The 20,215-nt window shown below is 42.5% G+C and overlaps 4 protein-coding genes across 4 annotated transcripts; 3 read left to right on the forward strand and 1 right to left on the reverse strand.

Moving 5' to 3' along the window:
• Nucleotides 1–3,178: 3,178 nt before the first annotated feature.
• On the forward strand, nucleotides 3,179–3,921 carry CTRU02_207999 (uncharacterized protein; the record flags this gene model as incomplete). Its single annotated transcript, XM_070205009.1, has 3 exons — nucleotides 3,179–3,260; nucleotides 3,387–3,826; nucleotides 3,916–3,921. The coding sequence occupies 3 exons, from the start codon at nucleotides 3,179–3,181 to the stop codon at nucleotides 3,919–3,921; spliced, it is 528 nt and encodes a 175-aa protein (XP_070061084.1).
• An 806-nt stretch (nucleotides 3,922–4,727) lies between these two features.
• Nucleotides 4,728–5,090, forward strand: CTRU02_208000 (uncharacterized protein; the record flags this gene model as incomplete). The annotated part of the gene is made up of 1 exon (XM_070205010.1): nucleotides 4,728–5,090. One exon carries the CDS (start codon nucleotides 4,728–4,730, stop codon nucleotides 5,088–5,090), a length of 363 nt encoding a protein of 120 aa, XP_070061085.1.
• Nucleotides 5,091–7,236: 2,146 nt separating this feature from the next.
• On the reverse strand, nucleotides 7,237–9,708 carry CTRU02_208001 (uncharacterized protein; the record flags this gene model as incomplete). The annotated part of the gene is made up of 2 exons (XM_070205011.1): nucleotides 7,237–9,106; nucleotides 9,173–9,708. 2 exons carry the CDS (start codon nucleotides 9,706–9,708, stop codon nucleotides 7,237–7,239), a joined length of 2,406 nt encoding a protein of 801 aa, XP_070061086.1.
• A 7,160-nt stretch (nucleotides 9,709–16,868) lies between these two features.
• Nucleotides 16,869–18,368, forward strand: CTRU02_208002 (transposase; the record flags this gene model as incomplete). Its single annotated transcript, XM_070205012.1, has 2 exons — nucleotides 16,869–17,431; nucleotides 17,480–18,368. 2 exons carry the CDS (start codon nucleotides 16,869–16,871, stop codon nucleotides 18,366–18,368), a joined length of 1,452 nt encoding a protein of 483 aa, XP_070061087.1.
• Nucleotides 18,369–20,215: the final 1,847 nt, after the last annotated feature.

Raw genomic sequence — 20,215 nt, forward strand, 5'->3', positions numbered from 1 at the left:
TTCCCAGATCTTAAACCAACGCTTACCCGAAGCATCATACTCATTGCAAGGGCCCTGACAGTCGGCCAACCAAACCGTCATAGGACCCCACCAGTGAAACCAAGGTCCTTCAAAGCACCATGCTGGAATAGCATCGCCATATTCAGGTAGTAGCGGTTCGTAGCTCTTAAGCCAGTCCTTCGGACATTTAGGAAGAGTATAAGAAGCGCTGATTTCACCGCCGGCCCGTATAGGAGCGTGCTCCTTAGGGAAAACAGTCTGCACGGGGTACCCACGGCTGCAGGCCAGGTAGGGGTGTGATAAGTTGGCAATAGGGTCAGGATGCCAACGCCTCTGAATAGACAGCTGGCCTTCAATAGGTAACCAAGGGTAGTGGCTATTATGAAAATTTAGCATGTTAAGAAATGCGTTGCGAAGATTAGCACTAACCCCTTATATTGAACGCCATCAATGGTATAATTGGCAACACCACCATGAGCCAGGACTTGCGAAGCCCCAAAGAGGGTGAGAGAGAATGCGGAAACCTTCATGTTGACTTTTGGTGGGCCTTAAAACTGAAGTCGAGAGTACTCGTGGTTGTTATGATTATTTAGAGTATAGGGATACTTGCTGGCTCTTATGCTATTTCACATGAGTGATATAGAATCAGACAATGCAAGTCTAGGCACCTTGATGGTACAGTTATTATGTTAAGATTTGAAGGCATTCTAGAGCTAGTACATTAGTATGTACAAGAAGGATATGTCATGCAGAATAGGAATATGAGGTCTGATGGGGAGAACCTATCCGGGGCTAGTCTGACCACCAGGTTGGGTGGGATAGGTCTAACCTAATATAGATTTAGAATCCGAAGTTACGTTTACCCTAGAACCAAAGTCAAGTTTACTTGAACAATCGGGATAATATGCTTCTTTCTCACATGTACTACTTTATCTATTGCTATATAATGAGCGTCTATTTGTTAGAGCAATACCAGCAACCATGTGTGAAGATATTTAATGCCTAGATTTGCTAGCAGCGCCACCCCTCTAGGTGGGCTGTTATGCGCAGGTCAGGGCAACCAACTATGGCACAAAGCAGAAGCTTCAGTGATGATGACTCCAGCATTATTGCTCTCTATTCTACAATATATAGTTATGCCAGCCAGTCCCCAACCCCTCCATAAGGCATGTCCCAGGCCTCGATGAATCAAGCCGGGCATAATACGCGTATAGGGAAACCCAGGTGGCGGTGTGGGGCCCACCCACACATACCTACAAAGCAAAAGCTTCAGTAATGATGACTCCAGCATCATTGCTCCCTGTTCTACGCTATATAGCTATATCAGGTAGTTCTTAATTAGTCGGGTCGTAACATAGGCGATACTTTGGCTTAGTGGTTATATACATGCAATCATTATGCCTAGTATCTATAAACTTTGACTTTAAAGAGACAAAGAGAAACACACATTAAAAGTAAAACTAGTTATTCAAAGTATTATAGCAGAATTATTATTAGAGCCTCTTATCTATATGATTTCAGCATACTTAACGATAAAGCTAGGGGCACTTCTAGTATGCGGTGTATATATTGTAGCTCGAGTTCTAACCGAATTATAGTGTACCTTGATGGGTAGCAAATGACAAGAATTCAAGTGATTAGTTATACAACCTCAGCAATAAATTAATGGCCTGATAATGACGAACGAATGCTTATGGATTAATCTTGCGTCTTTGCTAACGGTCCGAGGATGTATTAGGTGGAGTCTAAATACAAGCTATCTGCTTAGCGACGGAGGACCTCCTCCATTAGGCAGCTTGTGTAAAGCATGAATACATATCATATTAAGACAAAGGACATCAAGGTGCTTACCTGTGTATGAATGTGACTTAATAGCAAGTATATGGTATTTATCCCAGTAGTTAGGGTCAATCAATTTCATTGCAAAAGCTAAAGAGAATCACGGATATTCACATTATCACAGAGTACACCAAGGGAAGAGACCATGCAAGCAAATCTAGAGATTATGACTTTATGCAGTAGTGGCGTCTAAGGAATTCGTCTCGGATCCTTTCATGGAAGTGTGAGTGTGGGCAGGCGGCAAGCTACGGATATCAAATCATTTTTCTCAATGTTAGGCTCAATATGGCAGTCAGGATATTAGGGTTACAGGGTAGCTCAGCGTTCCATACGTTAAGTACTGGTGTATGGCTTGCGGTGCGCGCAAATGTTTGACGCAAGGCTTCAGTCAAAGGGGAATGAAAGCGGAATGGTGTTGTCTATTTTTATAGTTGTAGAGGTCCTTGGGATAGATGTCGGACAGGATTCAGCAGGTAGTGCTTGGCTAAGTGACTAGGCAGACAGCATCATCGACAGCACGCCAGTAGGAGAGGGTATATACGTGTATTGATGCGAGACGCTGGCCTTGACTTCTAATACGACATTGACGAGGAGTGCATAAGCAGAGTTATTCCAGCCGGTCTTATGCTCCATGAGCCTCGGCGATACCATATGTGGAAACGATTGTGTTTGGCTTCCGAAAGTTCCGATAGAAGATACATTAATGGATTTGGCTAATGGTGATAGGCTTGGTTCGGCAGATAGCGATTTGTTTCTATCCAGGGAAGCCAGATGTTACGACCTTCGCTTCCTTTTCTTAGCCTCGTTGCGTAACACTTATGGAAAGGTTTCCGCAACGCGACATACCGGCACAGGGTGATTCAGCTTCGAGACCTCTAGTTGTCATACAAGACGTTAAAGACACGATTGTATTCCAGAATGCTACAATTATAACTTCTGAGGATTCTTACATTTATGGCAATAACATTTGACTGAGTCTTTATCTAGGGCTAGATCACCCTATGTCTTTAATGGCAAAATCTCCCAAAACCCTAGAATGCATTAGACATATATTTGCTCACAAGCATTTGGTTTGTAAAGCTTTTAAAGCAATAACTCAACCACTCAATTTAGACCATGGAAGCGCGCCTCTAGATACTCTATAACCGCTGACGGCCTATACGCTAAATTCCCGCAACTCCGCTTCAATCGTCTCAATCGATAGTACAGGCAGCGGTTATTTGCTTATTTTAGCCTTACTATAATAAACAAAGTACCCATGTCAAGAGCACTAGCAATGCCTCATAGCCAATCCGCGGCATGCTTGCAACGCTATTCGAGAGAAATCATTAGCCAGCCGATGAGGGTTGATGGAAAGCTGGTAAAACACACTTTGGTTTTGTTGTTGAACCTGATCCTGAACCAGTCGAGGTCGAAGTGGGGTTGGACTTGGGGTCTGAGGAGTTCCATCGATTGTTTTCATCAGGAGTCCAGCAAGTAAACCCCACGTAGGGATCGTACTTCCTAGGAGTAAAGGTGAGAGAAGCTAAAGAAGACTTTAGAATTAGTTGATGCCGCCAACACGGTCGCGTCGATCACGAACCAGCTCTGCTTGAAGAGGCTACGCGAAGGAGTTCAATTGCCCCCAACGTCAAATGAGGACCAAGGCGGCGGTCCCCAACTGCCTGGAAACAAGCAACCAAAACCACCCAAGGGTGGTCAGAAGCGGGACCCAAAAGTGGACTCGGACGATGAGGACCCGGGAGAAGATAAGAGGAAGACGTGGGTGGTTCACCAGGAGTCCGATGCCAAAGCGAAAGCCCTCTGGGCCAAATTGTCGGCAGTTTTGGATGACTACAACGACGAGTGGAATAATGTTGTCCGAATCGACCCTGCTCCCGGCGCGGTTGCGAACCCCCCTCATCCGATCAATGACTTGGTTGGCAACCAGTACGGGTTTCTCAACAGCATCCAAACGGGTGCCAACTGGTGGACTAATGGAGTAAAGGTGATTCGCGCGGCCAAAACTCATTTTCGAGACAGGACAGAGCAGGCCAGGAACCAGGACATTCCCACTCCGACTAACGTGTATCGTAGGCTTGAGATGAATCGCCTGGCTGGCCGCTTTGGAGGAGATGCGGCCAAATATCAAGCATATACAGTGAAGCTGCGAGGGTTACTAACTGCCGTATACGTTGATATGCTAAGCTTACAGCAACATATCAAGGCAAACCCAGTGGTGGTAAACGCGTGATACTCGGTTGAGAGTTGGTCGGATGCTGATAACCATGCCTCTTCACCGAGATGCTTGTTTGTCGGACCGTGCAAAGGCTGAGAACATAAGAGGGCCATTATCAAGTTTATATTATCTAGTGAATTAAATGAAAAAGACTCGCATACCTCAGAGTTTGTAGATTGAGAGTGTTGAAGCGAACAGTCTATTGCCTTGCTTTCAATTGTTTTGAACCAAGCCTGAGAAAAGGCATTTCGTCCTACAATTCTGGAAACAATTGCTAGATTCAAGACAAATTGCAAGATGTAAGTCCCTAGTATGTCTGACAACAGCTGGCTTAAGCGGTTGGAGACGGGCTTGGCTTCGCAGGTCAGGTCATCAATTGCAGCGAACCTATGTTTCGCTGTCCATCAATCCGCTAACAAATCCTAACCAAACTGACTAATATTCGAAACAGCTCACGACCCCTCAGTATTAATATGCGGATGACTATAAATGTCGCAGTCGTCGCTCCTTTGCTTAGATGCTCTTGAAAAGAGACTGCAGGAACTTGCCTAGATCCAAGAATTCTCCAGTTAGAGCTTAAATCTATCCCAGAGCTTGGTGATAGCTAAGCTCAGTTGTGAACTTAACGCGCTTTCACACAAGCAAAGCGCGCAGAACCCCGCTGGCCAATATGGCCAGCCAAAATCACCATATTCCCTACTCGATCGTCCACGTGTTCAACACGACGGCCTCCAAGGGCAACTCGCTCGTGGTGGTAGATGCGCGCGGACTCGACCTGACAATGGCTCAGATGCAGCTGCTGAAGCGCCAGCTCAACCTGTCCGAGACGACGTATGTGCTTGAGGCCAAGGCCGAGGGCGCCACCTACCGTCTGCGGTCGTTTCTAAGGTACCACAAGAAACTTTCTAGGACACTAGGTGGCGCGCCGAAACAGCTCCCTTCATTAGATATTCACCCTCAGGTTATTTGCTCTGAACCCCAGGTCACAAACAGCAATGAACCTTATAGCGATGTCATTAGGTCAATTTCGTAGAAGCTTCGGACACGATCGAGATCAGAGAACACATTGGCACTGACAATTTCCACCCTCCATCACACCAAACTTGAATCATTATGATTCGCAGACGTCACAAACCTCGTCTGCGTGCCAGCCTGGAACTCCAGCCTATGGTACGACCCTAACCCTATAATCGAACTTTCGTCTAGGTACTTCTATCTCAAAATTGAGACTTGGGGCTGATGTAGTATACCTTAGTTGTCCACTGGGAATCACTTTAGTTACTGATATAGGCCAATACAATTGGCTTGACAAGAGTGGGCACTTTTTCATACACAACCCTAAGACACCTCTCTTGGGCGATGAGGAACTCAAGTATTTGCAACAAAAAGTCGTGTTTTTCCTGCCTGAACCAGTCCTCTCCGATAACCTCATTCGAATATATTTCCACCATGTCCATCCTTTATTCCCTATAATCGATGCGAAAGCCTTCTTTACAGTTTACGGCAGTGCACATCAAGTGGGATTGCATGTCCTCTGGTCCATGTTTCTAACAGCCTCTCATGTAAGCTTTATATGACATGCAACAAAAAGAGTAAGACTGCCCTGATTCAAGCGGTCTTTCTCATGGGATTCTGGTGCGCTGACACAAAAGACCGGACGGGTCCCTTGCACTGGATCGGGATTGCTGTTAGGTTGTGCCAGACCGCTGGGCTGCACCGTATGCCGGGTCCAAACACATCACATACCACGGCACAATACCAGCGTGTATGGCGACAACTTTGGTGGGCCTGTGTTTACCGTGATGCTTGGTATGCGGTGGTCTCGACGACTGCACTACGGAGATGCCCTGAGCCGATGATTACGAACAGGTATTCGCCGACATTCCAGAACTGATTCGCGCTAAATATCTACCACGCCCGGCTCGAGTCACGTTCTCTCTCTGCGAGATACATCGCAGCACTATATCTGTTAACATTATCTTAGCAACACTTGGGAAGATTAAAACAGTCAATCATAAGAATTTAGTGTAAACATGTCAAAGAGCACATCAAACTACGCCTAGTAAGGAATTCAGCATGATGCATTATGCAAGAATCTTCTTGGCCTAAACGAGCAAATCCCCCTCCAGCAGCCTGTTCAGTCCATCGGAAGTTGTAGAGAGTCCAATTTTAACTCAGAAGAGAAACGAAATTACACTTACCAGATGAATACAATGAGACTTATATACGATAAGCTTGACCTATCCAGAAGTTCGCTTGGCAGTTGTCTTGCATCGCATGGTTCCAAGAAGCACTAATCAGCAAGGCGGATAAAGGAAAAGAGAATATGAGACTTACCAGTTATGAAACTGTTCCAGTAAAACATTAGGTTCCTGGGTCCGCGTAAGCCGCATCCTCATCCTATGAATCCGGCCAACCAGCCACTAAAAGGGCAAACCCCGCAGTATGTCATACCCTCCTTGCATGACGTTTGGCAGGGCGATAGTACAATATTAAGCATAGGGTTAAGACTTATAGAATTCGATTGGCTTAAATAACGGTATTTAAAACCAAGCTTTGATCCCATATGTACTTCTAGATCCTCTGTTTAGAACGTATAGTTAAGGAGCCAACAGCAAAGTAGAACTCCGCCAGATTACAAGGCTACTCAAGATTATAACAAAATTGAACATCAAGATAACGGAGGAATAAGGTTATTTTCAGCGTGTCTTTAAACTGTAGGGTTATCGATAGATAGCTAAATGATTTGTCTCTCTGAATTATAGCTATTCTTTTCGAAGTATTTACGCCTATCGTCAGGGTTTTAAGGGACAGGATAGCCGAACCTTTGTTACGAGATCCAAGATGTTCCACTTCAGGTACCCCATTCGTTAACCAAGCTTGTTCCCCTACTTTCATGGCCAAGATGTCTGAAAGTATTTGTTGAGTATCGATTTGTCATCGCCACGTAAATACCCATCCCTTTATGCCAGTTTCCTAATCACCAAAGCGAACAACTTGTTTATATTTGTGTTTCTGAGCGTACTGTATATCCGTCTTTCCCAGGCCTTGCGCAGTTTCTGGTTCCTACAAACTCCATTTTGCTGACAATTTCTACATTGTCTATATTGTATAAACATGGTAAACAAACCTTGATACCGAATTGATTGCCTCTGTCACGTTACTATTCCTCGCTATTTTCAACCGTAGAATAGCTCGAATTTGGACGCAAAGCCACGCTCCGTTGGCCCAACATCTTTAATAGGGTGAAGAATCATCGGCGGCAAGCAAGGTCGACCGTGTTCAATTTCCCATTGTTTCCCACCGATACCAGTATCCACGTAACCCATCCAGTTGTTATACAGTCTTGGGGGAGGCTCGGCTCGGTAATACCAAGTAATACCTTGGTATCTTCTTTCTCTTCCATAGCCCATCGGGCTTCCATTTCCACCGCTCGCTCCTCTAGGCCCAGGATTGAACCATTTGGCAAGGAATGTACCAGTCCATGGGCGATCAAACCAGGTAGGATGAGGCGCAAAAACTGCTTTGAAACCGTGTAGAAGAGCGACGGTTTGAGGTGTCATTTCTGAAGCAATATGGTTGCCGCGGAGATTTTCGATATGCATAATGTCTAGTAGACGTTTCGAAAGACGGGATTGAGTAACGATTGTATTCCGTCTTGGAAGGGTCTTGGCGGGATCAGGGTGCTGGTCGTCTTTATAGCCCCAGATCTTGTCTGAGAAGATCCATCCGCTATCAATCGGGTCAAAGATGGGGCCGAAGGTGATGATATCTGCATCCTCACCCACTCCCCACTCGTATGGGTCTTCCTCAGGATTGCTGACTGGGGGTTTAGGACCAACAGGATTAATGAAGGACAGTTTGGGGGGACCCCAAACCTGTTTACCACGCGTAAGGTGCTCAACACTTTCGCGAAAATCGGTGTCGTAGGCTCCATGGTATTGGGGAATATAGTACCGCTCGTTACGCTCCCACAAGCCCCTGCGAGGTTGTTTCCGGGAAAAGTCTTCAATCCGTCGTAAGAAATCGTAGTTGTGACCAATAACTCTGACATCCATCTCCCAATTCCAGATATATTCATACTCCGGATGCTCTAGGCTAAACTTTTGAACTGATAGCCACTGAGCGTAATGCACAGTCTTCGAATCATCGTCTGTGAGAGCTTCGTAGGTGTCCCAAACGGCCTGGTCATTCCAGAGCTTGGTGATACCATGAAACTCCCGAGGTATGTGTGTGTCCAGAACGCCTTGGTATGCCTTCTTATCATTCCAGATATCGATTGAGGCGTCACGAACGTGTAGAAGCAAAAACACCTGATACTCCCCGCCGGACCTTAGTGAGAGCTCAGATATAAGAGACCTTATAACCTGTTTATCGTTTTCTGTGTATGTCTTGCCGGTGTAGGTCCGCAAAAGGACTGCAGTTCGACTATCGGGCGTCGCTGACTTCTCAGTTTCCGGCTTATCGCTGGCCTCATCACTGGCTCCTCGTGCTGCAATTTGTGTTTTCTCCTTCTTGAAGCCATTACCATACTTCTCTGCTATGTCCGCATAAGCAGTCGAAATATATCGATTCGGCTTGCCCTTGTCAAAGCGAGCAGAGTTTCTCTCGACACATTGTTTTTGTAGGTCGCCCCAGTTAACATCGTCCCATACGATAGGAAGACCGTGTTTGTTCAATTGGGGAAGGAAACCATAAGAACCAAGTCTAGTATCGCGTTCGTAACAAAGATTACCGTCCATGTTTAGAACCTCGAAACCTCCAAAGGCCGGCTTGGGGAATTTAGTGGGATGTCCTTTGAAAACCAAGAGATCCTCTACTGGGTCCCCATTCGCGCCGACGCATGGCACGTAAGGAGCGCGGTGGGTCTGGTTCCAATCGTCGCTGTTATAGTCGGGATATGGATTGAAATGAACAGGCCGATGGTTCGCATAAGGTTTCTCCTCTGTGCTAGACTCTTGAAGACGGGTTGCATGTTCGGCAGTTCTACTCTCTTTGTCGACAAGAGAGTTGAGCGTGTTTCCGTAGATTGCATTACTACCAGGGAGTCTAGCAGTGTTCAACAAATGGTAAGTATTCTTCTTGTACTTCGATATTCGGCAGATAGAAACTTACGTCTTAGCGGTTTCATACTCCTTCGCAAACTCATCACGCAAGTTCTGCTCATGCTTTGACCTCTCTTCCTCTTCTATTTCCTTCTTTCTTTTCTGATCTTGCTCCAGCTTTCTTTTTTGGTCCTCTTCTTGTTTCTTCTTCCTATTCTCTTCTTCTTGCTTTCTTCTCTTTTGCTCTTCCACTTTTTTCTTTCTTGTTTCTTCTTCCTCTTCCGTCTTTCTCTTCTTCTCTTCCTCTTCCTTCTGCATTACATCCTGCTGCCTTTGCCATTCTTCATCGTCGTTTGGTTCTTTGAACTCATGCTCTCTCTGGTTCTCGGTGTTAAGCGGCTCGATCGATGTCGATAACGGCTGGCTGTTGGGCTGTTCAGGAATTGGTGAAGTACGGCCGTGACGCCAAAGAACATTAGAATTTTCGGCACCGCCGTAATGTGTCATAAAGAAATGAACACAAGCAGCAGCCAAAATCAAAAATAAAATTGTTTTTGGGCGGGCCCTTGGGAGGCTGACGCCCCTCGACTGGCTTGGTTTGAACATAATGATTATTCCAAGCTTCCCTGATAGTCAATAGAAGACTTCAGAGTCTGCGCGTAAGACTCAATCAGATGGCTATTGGGCTGCGTTGAATTGCTGCCTTGAAAATCGAAACGCAATGCACCAAGACACGTGATATGAAAAGGAGGTGTGTGTTGAAGCTTGAGGAATTAAAGCAACCTTGGTTGTTCGCAGTTTGGGAAAAGCATAATTGATGATTAGGCATCGGGAACAAAGATTTGGCAAGACAGCGGGAAAGGGTTATCTGTAAAATGATATCGGAACAGCTAACAACACACAAGTCAGTACTATGGGGCTTACAAGACCATTTTCTAAAGTTTAAGATATTAAGGGGCCTTATATTCCGACGTTATTATGAGGCAGATCCTGAAAGAAGGTTTGCAGCTATTAAAATCCTGACCCATAAAAAACCTGGCATTGGTCGTTAATTACATTTAAGCAAAGCCCAAAGAAATCACTTGAAGATAATCTTTCATAATTTAAAAAATATTCGAAGAAGTTATTATGCGGAGTTCAGTTTCCATCACAACGTTCTAGTTCATATGTACCAGCTTTGCAATTGTTAGACTTTAATACATGTATACGTGTTTGCTGAATGAAAATAAGTACCAGTTCTAATAGACCATTATGACGATATAGCGCATTGAGTAGTGATAAGACTGTAGTTTGATGATCGCGTTTATGAAATAATGTCGCATTTGGGCATTTTTTGACAGATTTTACTGCAGTACAGGTACAACTTTAAGAAGCAGAGAAATTCCCTGAACACAAAATGAAGATTCATTTCCGCCAGAATTAACGTGGCATTGACAAGAAACCTTCAAACTAGATCAGCGACGTGGGGTTTCAGTTTCTAAGCAGTCTCAAACGTAAGTAATAAAAGAGAGTTTCAAGCTGCAAGGACTTTGCATGTTGAGGAGGCTTAACAGACTCGGCACGAATTGCGTCATCAATTTCCTTGGCTACGTGCCTTTGCTGAAGGAATTTGTTAAATGATTGGACGGATGGCCTTTGTCAAACGAATTGCGATATAATTACGGCAGAACCGTGGGGGTTTGACAGAAAGTCAGGGACAACTCGACGCAATCACACAATTTCACAGGCCACACAAACGGACAAGGCACATAGAAAACTCATGCAATTGCATACGAAGATACCAGTACCACGTTAGATTAGGGTTAGATAGGTTGTTGCCATCAAGCCGCCGCTGCCGATTGAGGCGCTACGGTGTCTAGCGCAGCACTGCTTTCAATGTGGCCGTGAACATCGGCGTGTCGCAGTCCCGGAATAAAGGCCGATCGTATCAGTGGAGACTTCGTGGGGCCTAAGCACAAACCAAAGCCTCGATAGCTCTTCGCTCGAGGTGCCGACGAGTGAGGACATGGCGGCGATTAAACGCAGCCCGAGGTTGAGGATCATGGCAGGTAAGTGGAAATGTTCGACAAGACCAAGCGGGACAATGGTTAGCGCTGGTCGCCCGCGTTGTTTCTCGATTGAGCCAAAATTGCTGGATTTGGATACGCTAGCCTCCAGGGTGTAGCTCCGCGGCGCAAGTTCTTGTGATCTCAAACTCACAGATAAGATCACCGATTACAGTTTCAAGTTATCAGTGTACTGGTAGCGCCACACTCGCGTGACTCTAAGGCTTTTGACGATATTCGCATGCTTGCCGTCGGTCGTGTTCCTCTCTTAGTCGAGCTGGGCCCTGCCAATGGACTGATCGCGTCCTTCACAGCAACATGTCAACGATATGCGTGAACGATATGCCTGGCCTTCGTTGACTTTGCCCCAGATCTCTTTCCGGTCACGACCGGCAATCAAGTCGATAACTCGACCAGAATCAGATCCACACGAGTAATTACAAGAGGGAAGGGCTCAACAAGACCTCGGTCAGCACGGTCGACATTGGCGTCCGCACGAACCTAATAGAGCCATTCCGAGCAAAAGGATCGCAAACTGGTTAAATAGGCAGGATTTAGTGTGCTTCGCTTTAATGTAAACACGCAGCACCGGCTACTATGCGTTAAGTCGCAGGAGATGCTCCGCGATGCCGCCAATCGTTGTCAAACCATGCAAACTCGTGTACGACACCAATGGTGAAGGGAATGAGCCACGCCAATACGCCGGCGGCTAAGTAAGGAACTTGGGCACGGCTGAGCTGTGCAGGCCCAAGGTGAGCTGATTAGGTATAGCGAGTTGACGTGGACTAGCGTGGCATGGCCGTACTACGGCAAGTAGGCAACGTGAGACAACAGGCCGACAGGCCGACAGGCGGGACGATTCCGAACATCATCGTCGGCCATGCGCTACGTAGCGGGCTGCCAGAAGTAAGACAACAGTAAGGGCACGCAGGCTCCGGGTAAATCTACTCAACCTCTCTCGTAAATCAGACTGATTAGCTCCTCTGGTAGATCCCGCGGCGATATAGGTGTGCTCCTCGGTATCACTTGTGTTATGCATTGCCGCTCTAGATTAGGGTTAATTGTAACATCCTAGTAATAAGTGATCAATGTCTTGCTTTGATACTTTTGACTATTCAAGACTTCTTATTAAGACCTACCCTAGAGACTATATGGTTCTATACTGCTTAGTAGGCTGTATAACAGCCTCTCTATCTACTTACTAGGTTTTGATGTTAAAGTCTACTAGTAGAATATAAGTATTGCTTCCTATTTTCAAAATAGTATATAAAACGCTACTAAGTTATCATACACTTTAACAGATTCCGACTTCCATACTTACACATCTTTATCTATATAGATGTTTTACCACTTTTAATAGCCAATACATACTAATAATTGCTTTTCTGAGGCTTTTGTTTTATCTGCCTGCCTCATGTCCCTCTTGAGCGCGGGCAACACGGGATACCAGGATCCGATGGACTGCCAAGAGGCCGCTGGCGCCTTGCGCCCAGGGATACAGCACGACCAGCTTGGCCAAGACTTGTGTTAGCTATTTGGCTGCCGACTTCAAAGCAAAGGCCTTTTCAGCCTGGCCGAAGGTTATCAGGCGTTGTTCCTCTGTCTCAGAGATGGCGGCCCTTTCACAACCGCAATCAGCACTGGGGTATCTAGTTTGCTGGGGCTAAATCCGCTCAAGATCACAAGTAGGCTGGGTATGTCGCCTCAAATGTAGTTGGGCTAGTGGTCAAATTTGATGAGCTTACACAGCGCTGTGGAATTTATATTATCGCGTCCAGCGAGAAGGTGATGCCGAGCTGGAGGCAGATCAAATTCTGGTCGCGTCGTTTCATGCTGACCGTATACTTTTATCGTATCATGATCGTTTGTTTTTTTAAAGCCTGCTTGCGAATCAGATCGAATGAAGCGGTCTGTAGCTGGCTTGAAACTTTGACGGTTGCTTTAACCTGTGCGTAGCCGAGAGTTCAACGTTTTCGGTTCATCGACCAGTGCAGCAAGCGACCGGTTAGGAAGACTTAACCGGTAAATTCGGCCAGCCATACGCCTATCACGGAGGTAAACCGGATCGTAGACGATGAACCGTACAGGCAAGTCGTGAGCGCGGATCTGTGACATGCCACCGCAACCAGTCACGTCGTCAAGGATAGACTGGGCCGAGCCGGCGACCAAAACTATAGATTGAAAATGATGTGTCGGTCTGTCGCATGCAAAATGATGTACTAGTTAGAAAGCTAGTCGAGAAATGCTAAGATGCTATAAGTGCTACTGACATGAGGGATCTTATATCCCATGTGCGATTCAGAGACCAGAGATGAATGAAGTCATCTTTGAACACCTACCTGACATCTTCTATATGCACCACAGCGCCTCCAATAGGGTCGGCGGCAGCTTCGTTCTCCAAACTGGCCATGAGCCATACCGCGCCTTCATATTTGCTTATACTTAGCTTTGAAATATGTCGTGATGCCTTCGAGGCGAAGTGCGCAGCCTCACCATCACGTGACCCACATATCGCCTGTGGGGATAATCCCGAAATGGAATGACCGGAATATCTTTATTCCGCTTCGCCCACAAAAACATATTTAGGCACAATATCGTTCCATAGTGTAGTTAGGAGAAAACAAGCCACTCAATCTACTACTTTGAATACATGCCTACGTTCAGCACTTTGCTTCACCACAAAATATTATTACTGTGACGATAGTGTCAACGCTCACCGAACACACCGAACGAGGTGTGTTTACGTAAGCTACGTGAAACACCGTAGGCGTATAAGTACGAGCTTCCTCACGCACATACCCTCTTCCTAAATCAAGTCACTCTTTTACACCTTTTCTGGCCTGATTGCTATGTGCCTAGTTCGTCACAATTAGGTACTTCATAGAACTTGATCCGCCGGACATACTCATGTCGAAAAGTGAGTATCTCACCAAATAATCTTTACCACAGGCCTACTACATGTTTATAGGCTAAGAACGGACTGTGACTGGGCCATCTGGTTCGACTTGTTGAGACAATATGTATTGCCTTATAATTGGTGATCCAGAAGTTTCGGGGAGCGTTACGTTCACCAACTGGTTAGCCTTAGCCTGGAAAAGTCGCAAGCCGATTGCTGTTACTGGGATGCTTGGCAGTAGATGGTAAAGTTGAACCACCTAGTTGACATTAATGGTTTGATTCATTTCAATAGCTTCGACTTTTTTAGGATTCTATACGTCTTTGAGTAAGTGAACATTTCAGAAATAGTGAGGGTTTCTAGAAAGTTTACAAAACAACCTCCCAACAGAACTCAGCGCCTCTATTAATAAGCCTTCCGCGCTTCCGAGGCCTCCTGCAACAGTATCTCCCACATGCTGTTTCAATATGCATGCAAGCAATAAGCAACTAAAGTTAATAGTAGTAAACTAGTTAAACATTATGTTAGATAACCTTTTGACATAATTGTCAAGTGACTTGAACAAGGGCTGCGTTTGATGTGTCATCTAGCACTTAGATATTCCATCCAAAATTCAATTTTTTCTGTTTCTACTTACTCAGCCTAAAATCACAAGTAGTTCCTCTTACACTGCTAACTAATCGTTAGCATTTACCGGCAAATGATATTCATGTTCTTGTAAAATACCGAGCTCCTATCATTCGCATTTAGCTCCAACAGTAACCATAACACAATCCCTTGGGGAGCAGTCCTCATACTATAATATAGAGGTTAGTAATTCTGTTCTCGTTCCAAGTCTTTGGATGGCTAAATTGGCATCGTACATCAAACACCTTGTTTCTGGCAAATTTACAGAATTTGATCCTGTTGCCCTCACAGACCTGGATCTCGTTGCCGTGCAGGACTGGGCATTTTTCGCCCTTTGTAAAAGGACAAGTTAGCTCTGTCAAAGTGAAGAAGGTTTTTTTCACACATTTCAGCATTGAACTGTCCACCCTCGAAGTTATCCGGGATATTTATACACTCATTTGTAACGCCCGGGTTGAAAGTTTTACCACGCTTAACAGGGCATGTAGTTATCCCAGGAATATGTTGCTGATATACATACTATAGACGGATTAGTTTTTGCTAAACAACCAGATTATGGGGTGTATTGCAGTTATAGAGTCTTTAACCATCCTTCCGATAATAGTAAGAAGCCCACAATCGGTCCAAGCTAATGCATCTCCCACTGAGATCCAAATCGATATGCCGAATATTTGAACCAGTACATCCCCTGCCGTTGTAAAAGTCAACATTGCCAAAGTCAGCGGCTAGAGCAATCGGAATAGCAAGGTAAAATAAGAAAGATATAAAGATAGTATATGTAGTGTTGTTGGTTTATGTCTGTGAAATACAAGCAACATAAAGAGGGGACTCTAGTCTTCTTAAAAGCAGGAAGAAACGACTTGACTTATACCTGTAAGATATTAACGATAGACGTTTTTGAAAAGGTCAACTATACTAGTTCTTACCACAGATGCTTTGTAGCGGATTGAACAGACACATGAGCTATTGTTCTAGTATGGCCGCTCAAAGTTCAAAGGGTGGATTGCTGTGCCCCTTTGCCAACCAGACTTCCTAGCTAAAGCCACTTGTGGACCGAAATTGCCGCGGTCTACGGCAGTCCGCAGGGCGCACTGGGTCAAAATTCAAGGTAGTGATAGGAACACCCTATAAGTATAAACATGTGTAATCTCGCGTAAAACGATTTTTGTTTTTATATATTTCTAAGTAGGTATTTGCCCTTTTAAGAAATAAGGGTTTACTATATAGAACTATAGTCCCCTATAAGGCTCTATCATAATCTATTAGAGGTTAGATCTTCTAGTTCTAGTTGATTAGGTGTATGGTCTATACGCCTAAATTAATAAATAAATAGGAATTTAGTAAGGCTTAGAACTTCTTCTTTTTTCCTATATTAAGTAGAGTTTAAGTATATAACCCCTACTATATAGAAATTTATAATGCTCTCTATACTGTTTTATAGAGATTTAGTTTTTATCCTTTATTATACTTCTATTTTCTTTTATCTTCTCTATTTTTAATTTTTTTTTTTAATTTTTTAAGCTTTTATATATTTCTATATAATTATTTACTAACTTTTAGCTTTTATATAGATTTATATATCCCTAAGTACTAGGCGTTACCCTTATTATATTATATATAGTTTTCTAATAAAGCTTTATAATATCTTATAATATCTTATAATATCTTATAATATCCTTATAATCCTAAATAATACTTAATATTACTTTATATTACTATATATTATAGTTTAGGATATAGAGCTAGTTATTAAGCTCGTGCTAAATAAGATTAGAGATATAAAGATTCTTATAGAGTTGCCTACTAAGCTACCTTCTATATATACTTATGCTCTTAGAACTAGTTATTACCTTATTTATATATATACTTTTATAATTCCCTTATAATATTATACTAACTTATTATAAATAGTATTCCTTATATTAATAATACTCTTATTAATAACGTACATGATAAGCGAGTGAGACAGACAAGCGAGTGAGACAGTAAACCGCGACCGTCGCACCTTGACGCGACCGGCACCTTTTCCTCTACAATAAATCATGGAATCAGCTAGTATTGAAAGAAGGTTACAAATTGCCCTTCAAGCAATGAGAAATGACCCAAAACTTAGTGCTCGGGCCGCAGGTGCACTCTATACAGTCAGTCACGCAACATTAAGCCGGCGACTAAAGGGAATAGTCTCACGACGCGACAGCATGCCTAATTCACGGAATTTATCAGATTTAGAAGAGAAGACAATAGTTGAGTATATTCTCGACCTAGATGCGCGATCATTTCCTCCCCGGCTGAGTGGTGTGGAAGAAATGGCCAATCGACTTCTCGCAGAGCGCGACGCGCCTCCAGTTGGGAAGCGCTGGGCTTCTAATTTCGTCAAGCGACAACCACAGCTTAGGACGCGTTTCTTTCGCAAGTATGACTATAAGAGAGCTCAATGCGAAGATCCAGAGGTGATTCGTGGCTGGTTTTCGCTTGTGAAGAATACAATTGCGAAGTATGGTATTGCTGATGCTGATATCTACAACTTTGATGAGACCGGCTTTATGATGGGCGTTATTGCTTCTGGAATGGTTGTTACAAGTGCTGAAAGGCGTTCAAATACGAAGATGACACAGCCTGGCAATAGGGAATGGGTTACAGTTATCCAGGCTATTAATTCCCAAGGGGAGAGCATCCCGCCATACATCATCGTTGCAGGCCAGTATCACCTCTCAAGCTGGTATACAGAAACCTCTCTTCCGGGCGATTGGGCTATTGCAACGTCTGAAAATGGATGGACAACAAACGAGAGAGGTATTGACTAGATCAGACACTTCGACATTTATACAAAACCACGTACGTCTGGGAAATATCGCCTCCTCGTTGTTGATGGTCATGAAAGTCACCACTCCGCAGCCTTCGAGCTCTTTTGTCAAGAAAACAACATTATTACACTGTGCATGCCGGCTCACTCGTCTCATCTACTTCAACCCTTAGATGTTGGTTGTTTTCAGCCGTTAAAGAATGCCTACGGTCGGCAAATTGAGAATAAGATGCGGCGAGGCACAACCTATATCTCGAAGGAAGATTTCTTTGCAGCATTTCACGAAGCTTTTAAGCAGTCTTTTACGAGGAAAAATATCCAGGGAGGTTTCCGAGGAGCTGGACTTGTCCCTTTGAATGCAGAAAGTGTTCTCTCAAAGCTGGATGTAAAGTTCCGAACGCCAACGCCTGAGGAGGGGGTCCCTCAGACACCAGACCCTTGGATCTCTAGGACGCCGAGCAACCCAAGCGAAGCAAGATCACAGTCTACTTTTATTAAGAGTCGAATCTCACGCCACCGAAGCAGCTCTCCAGCATCAATTTATAGTGCTGTGAGTAAGCTAGCCAGAGGGACAGAAGGACTAGGGCATCGGGTAGCATTACTAGAGTCAGAGGTTCAAATCCTTCGAGAGGAGAATGCAATATTAAGTCGGCGTCGAAGGGCTAAGAAAACACGTCTACAGAAAGGAGGAAGTCTTACTATATCTACTGGAGAGGATATACAGTCGCAAAGAGAGGCAGACACGCAACTACAAGAGGAAACGCGACGGAGTAGTGGTCGCAAAGTGAGGTCTGAGACGACTCATCGTCGGTGTGGCGTATGCGGGAATACAGGCCACAACGCGAGAACATGTCAATTTATTGAGGAAACATCCGAAGAACAGGAATCCGAGTAGTATTAATCAATCTAAGATTTCTTGTTATAGATTTCGATATTATTGTCGCGAAGGTCTGGTTTACTGTCTCACTCGCTTGTCTGTCTCACTCGCTTATCATGTACGTTATAGAAATAATTAGTATACTTATAAGAATAAGAGGATAGATATAGGTATTTATAATTAGTAACTTTAGTTTATAAGTTAGGTACTTCTATATAGGGTTTAGTACCCCTATATAGAAGTATAAGACTGTCTATACTCTTGCGTTTTTAAGTTTTTTTAAGATACTTAATTTATATTTCTTTACTAATATTTATATTTTTCTATTCTCCCTTATAAATCTCTATATAGATTATTATAATACCTTACTATAGCTAGCTAGCTATATATTAACCTTATTTCTTTTTAATCTATTATTATTAAAAAGTTTTAAAATAACTAGACTTATTTTAATATAATTATATATCTTTCTAAATTATTCTAAATTTAGGTCTCTCTATTAATATTTAAATATTTCTTATAAAGCTTAAACCTCTATTATAAAGTCTATATAGAATTTTCTAATACCTTATTATAATATATCTTTTAACTCTTTTTTAATTATAGGCTATCTAATTTAGATATTTTTTATACTTATAAATAGAAGGCTTTATAATCTTATAACGTAGCTTAGAAGATATTTAAAAATGTTATAAACTATAGTATTATTAAACCCCTAAGTAGCTTTAAGTAGTATTTTACTAAGTTATAAACTTCCTTACCTTTATAATAAGTAATAAAGTATATATTATATAAGACTTTAACTAAGAATTTCTCTTTATATATATATACTAATATAGCTATATTATTAGCTACTTAGTCTTATATAAAGCATATTATATAGTTTTTCTTAAGGAAGTTATAAACTAACTAAAAGAGATCTAATACTAATAGAAAGGTTAGATTATACTAAGTTTAAACTTTATATAGTTACTTAATATATATAATAAACTACTTCTATTTAAATTTAAGATATATATTAGTATTAATATATACTCTTATTATATTATATAGTTTTATATTAGGTTTTCTATAAATATAGCCCGTTCTATATTAACTTAATATCTATTTATACTTCTATTATAGGGTATTATATTATAAACTATTTATTTAGACTATAGTATAGAAACTATCTTAATTATTAGTAGTTATTAATATTTATTATAAGACTATATAAAGAAGGCCCCTTTATAACTAGGTTAAGACGTTTCTATTTAGTTTTATAACTATTAGATCTTTAATAAAAGTATTTATAATATTAAGATTAAAAGCTAGTAGAACTAACTTTATTAAGTATAGTTTATAACTTAGAAAGTATATATTATTTACTTTTATATCTATTTATTTACTAATAGTATTAAGTAAATTTTTATTAATTATAAGTATTAAGTTTATTTTATAACTAATTGCTTTCTAACTATATTACTTGTTGGAACGGTAGGTAGGAATCTCGTAGATAGTACGATATCCTTATAACAGGATATTAGAGTAAGGGAACTTGTACTTATGAAGTAGGGCTTTAATAGTAAAGAATGTATAGGCTTATATTGAAGCTGAGTTGGTTGAGGAACTAATAGCTAGCTAAGGGAGAGAATTAGGCTAGTTATATAGTAGTATAACGTCGCCTATAATAGCTAATATAGGAAGCTATAAGCTAGGTTTAGTATACGTAAGTATATACGTCAACTAGCTTATAAAGCAGCTTATAAATCAGACTAGAATCTTCTTTAACTAGATAGACTTTTAGATAAGATTAAAGAGAGTATTCCATAGGGATCTGAATATCATATGTTTAAACTAGCAAGCAGCCATTCTTAGCTAGTTAC

This window comes from Colletotrichum truncatum (assembly GCF_014235925.2).
Source record: "Colletotrichum truncatum strain CMES1059 chromosome Unknown Contig_0005, whole genome shotgun sequence".
NCBI lineage: Eukaryota > Fungi > Ascomycota > Sordariomycetes > Glomerellales > Glomerellaceae > Colletotrichum > Colletotrichum truncatum.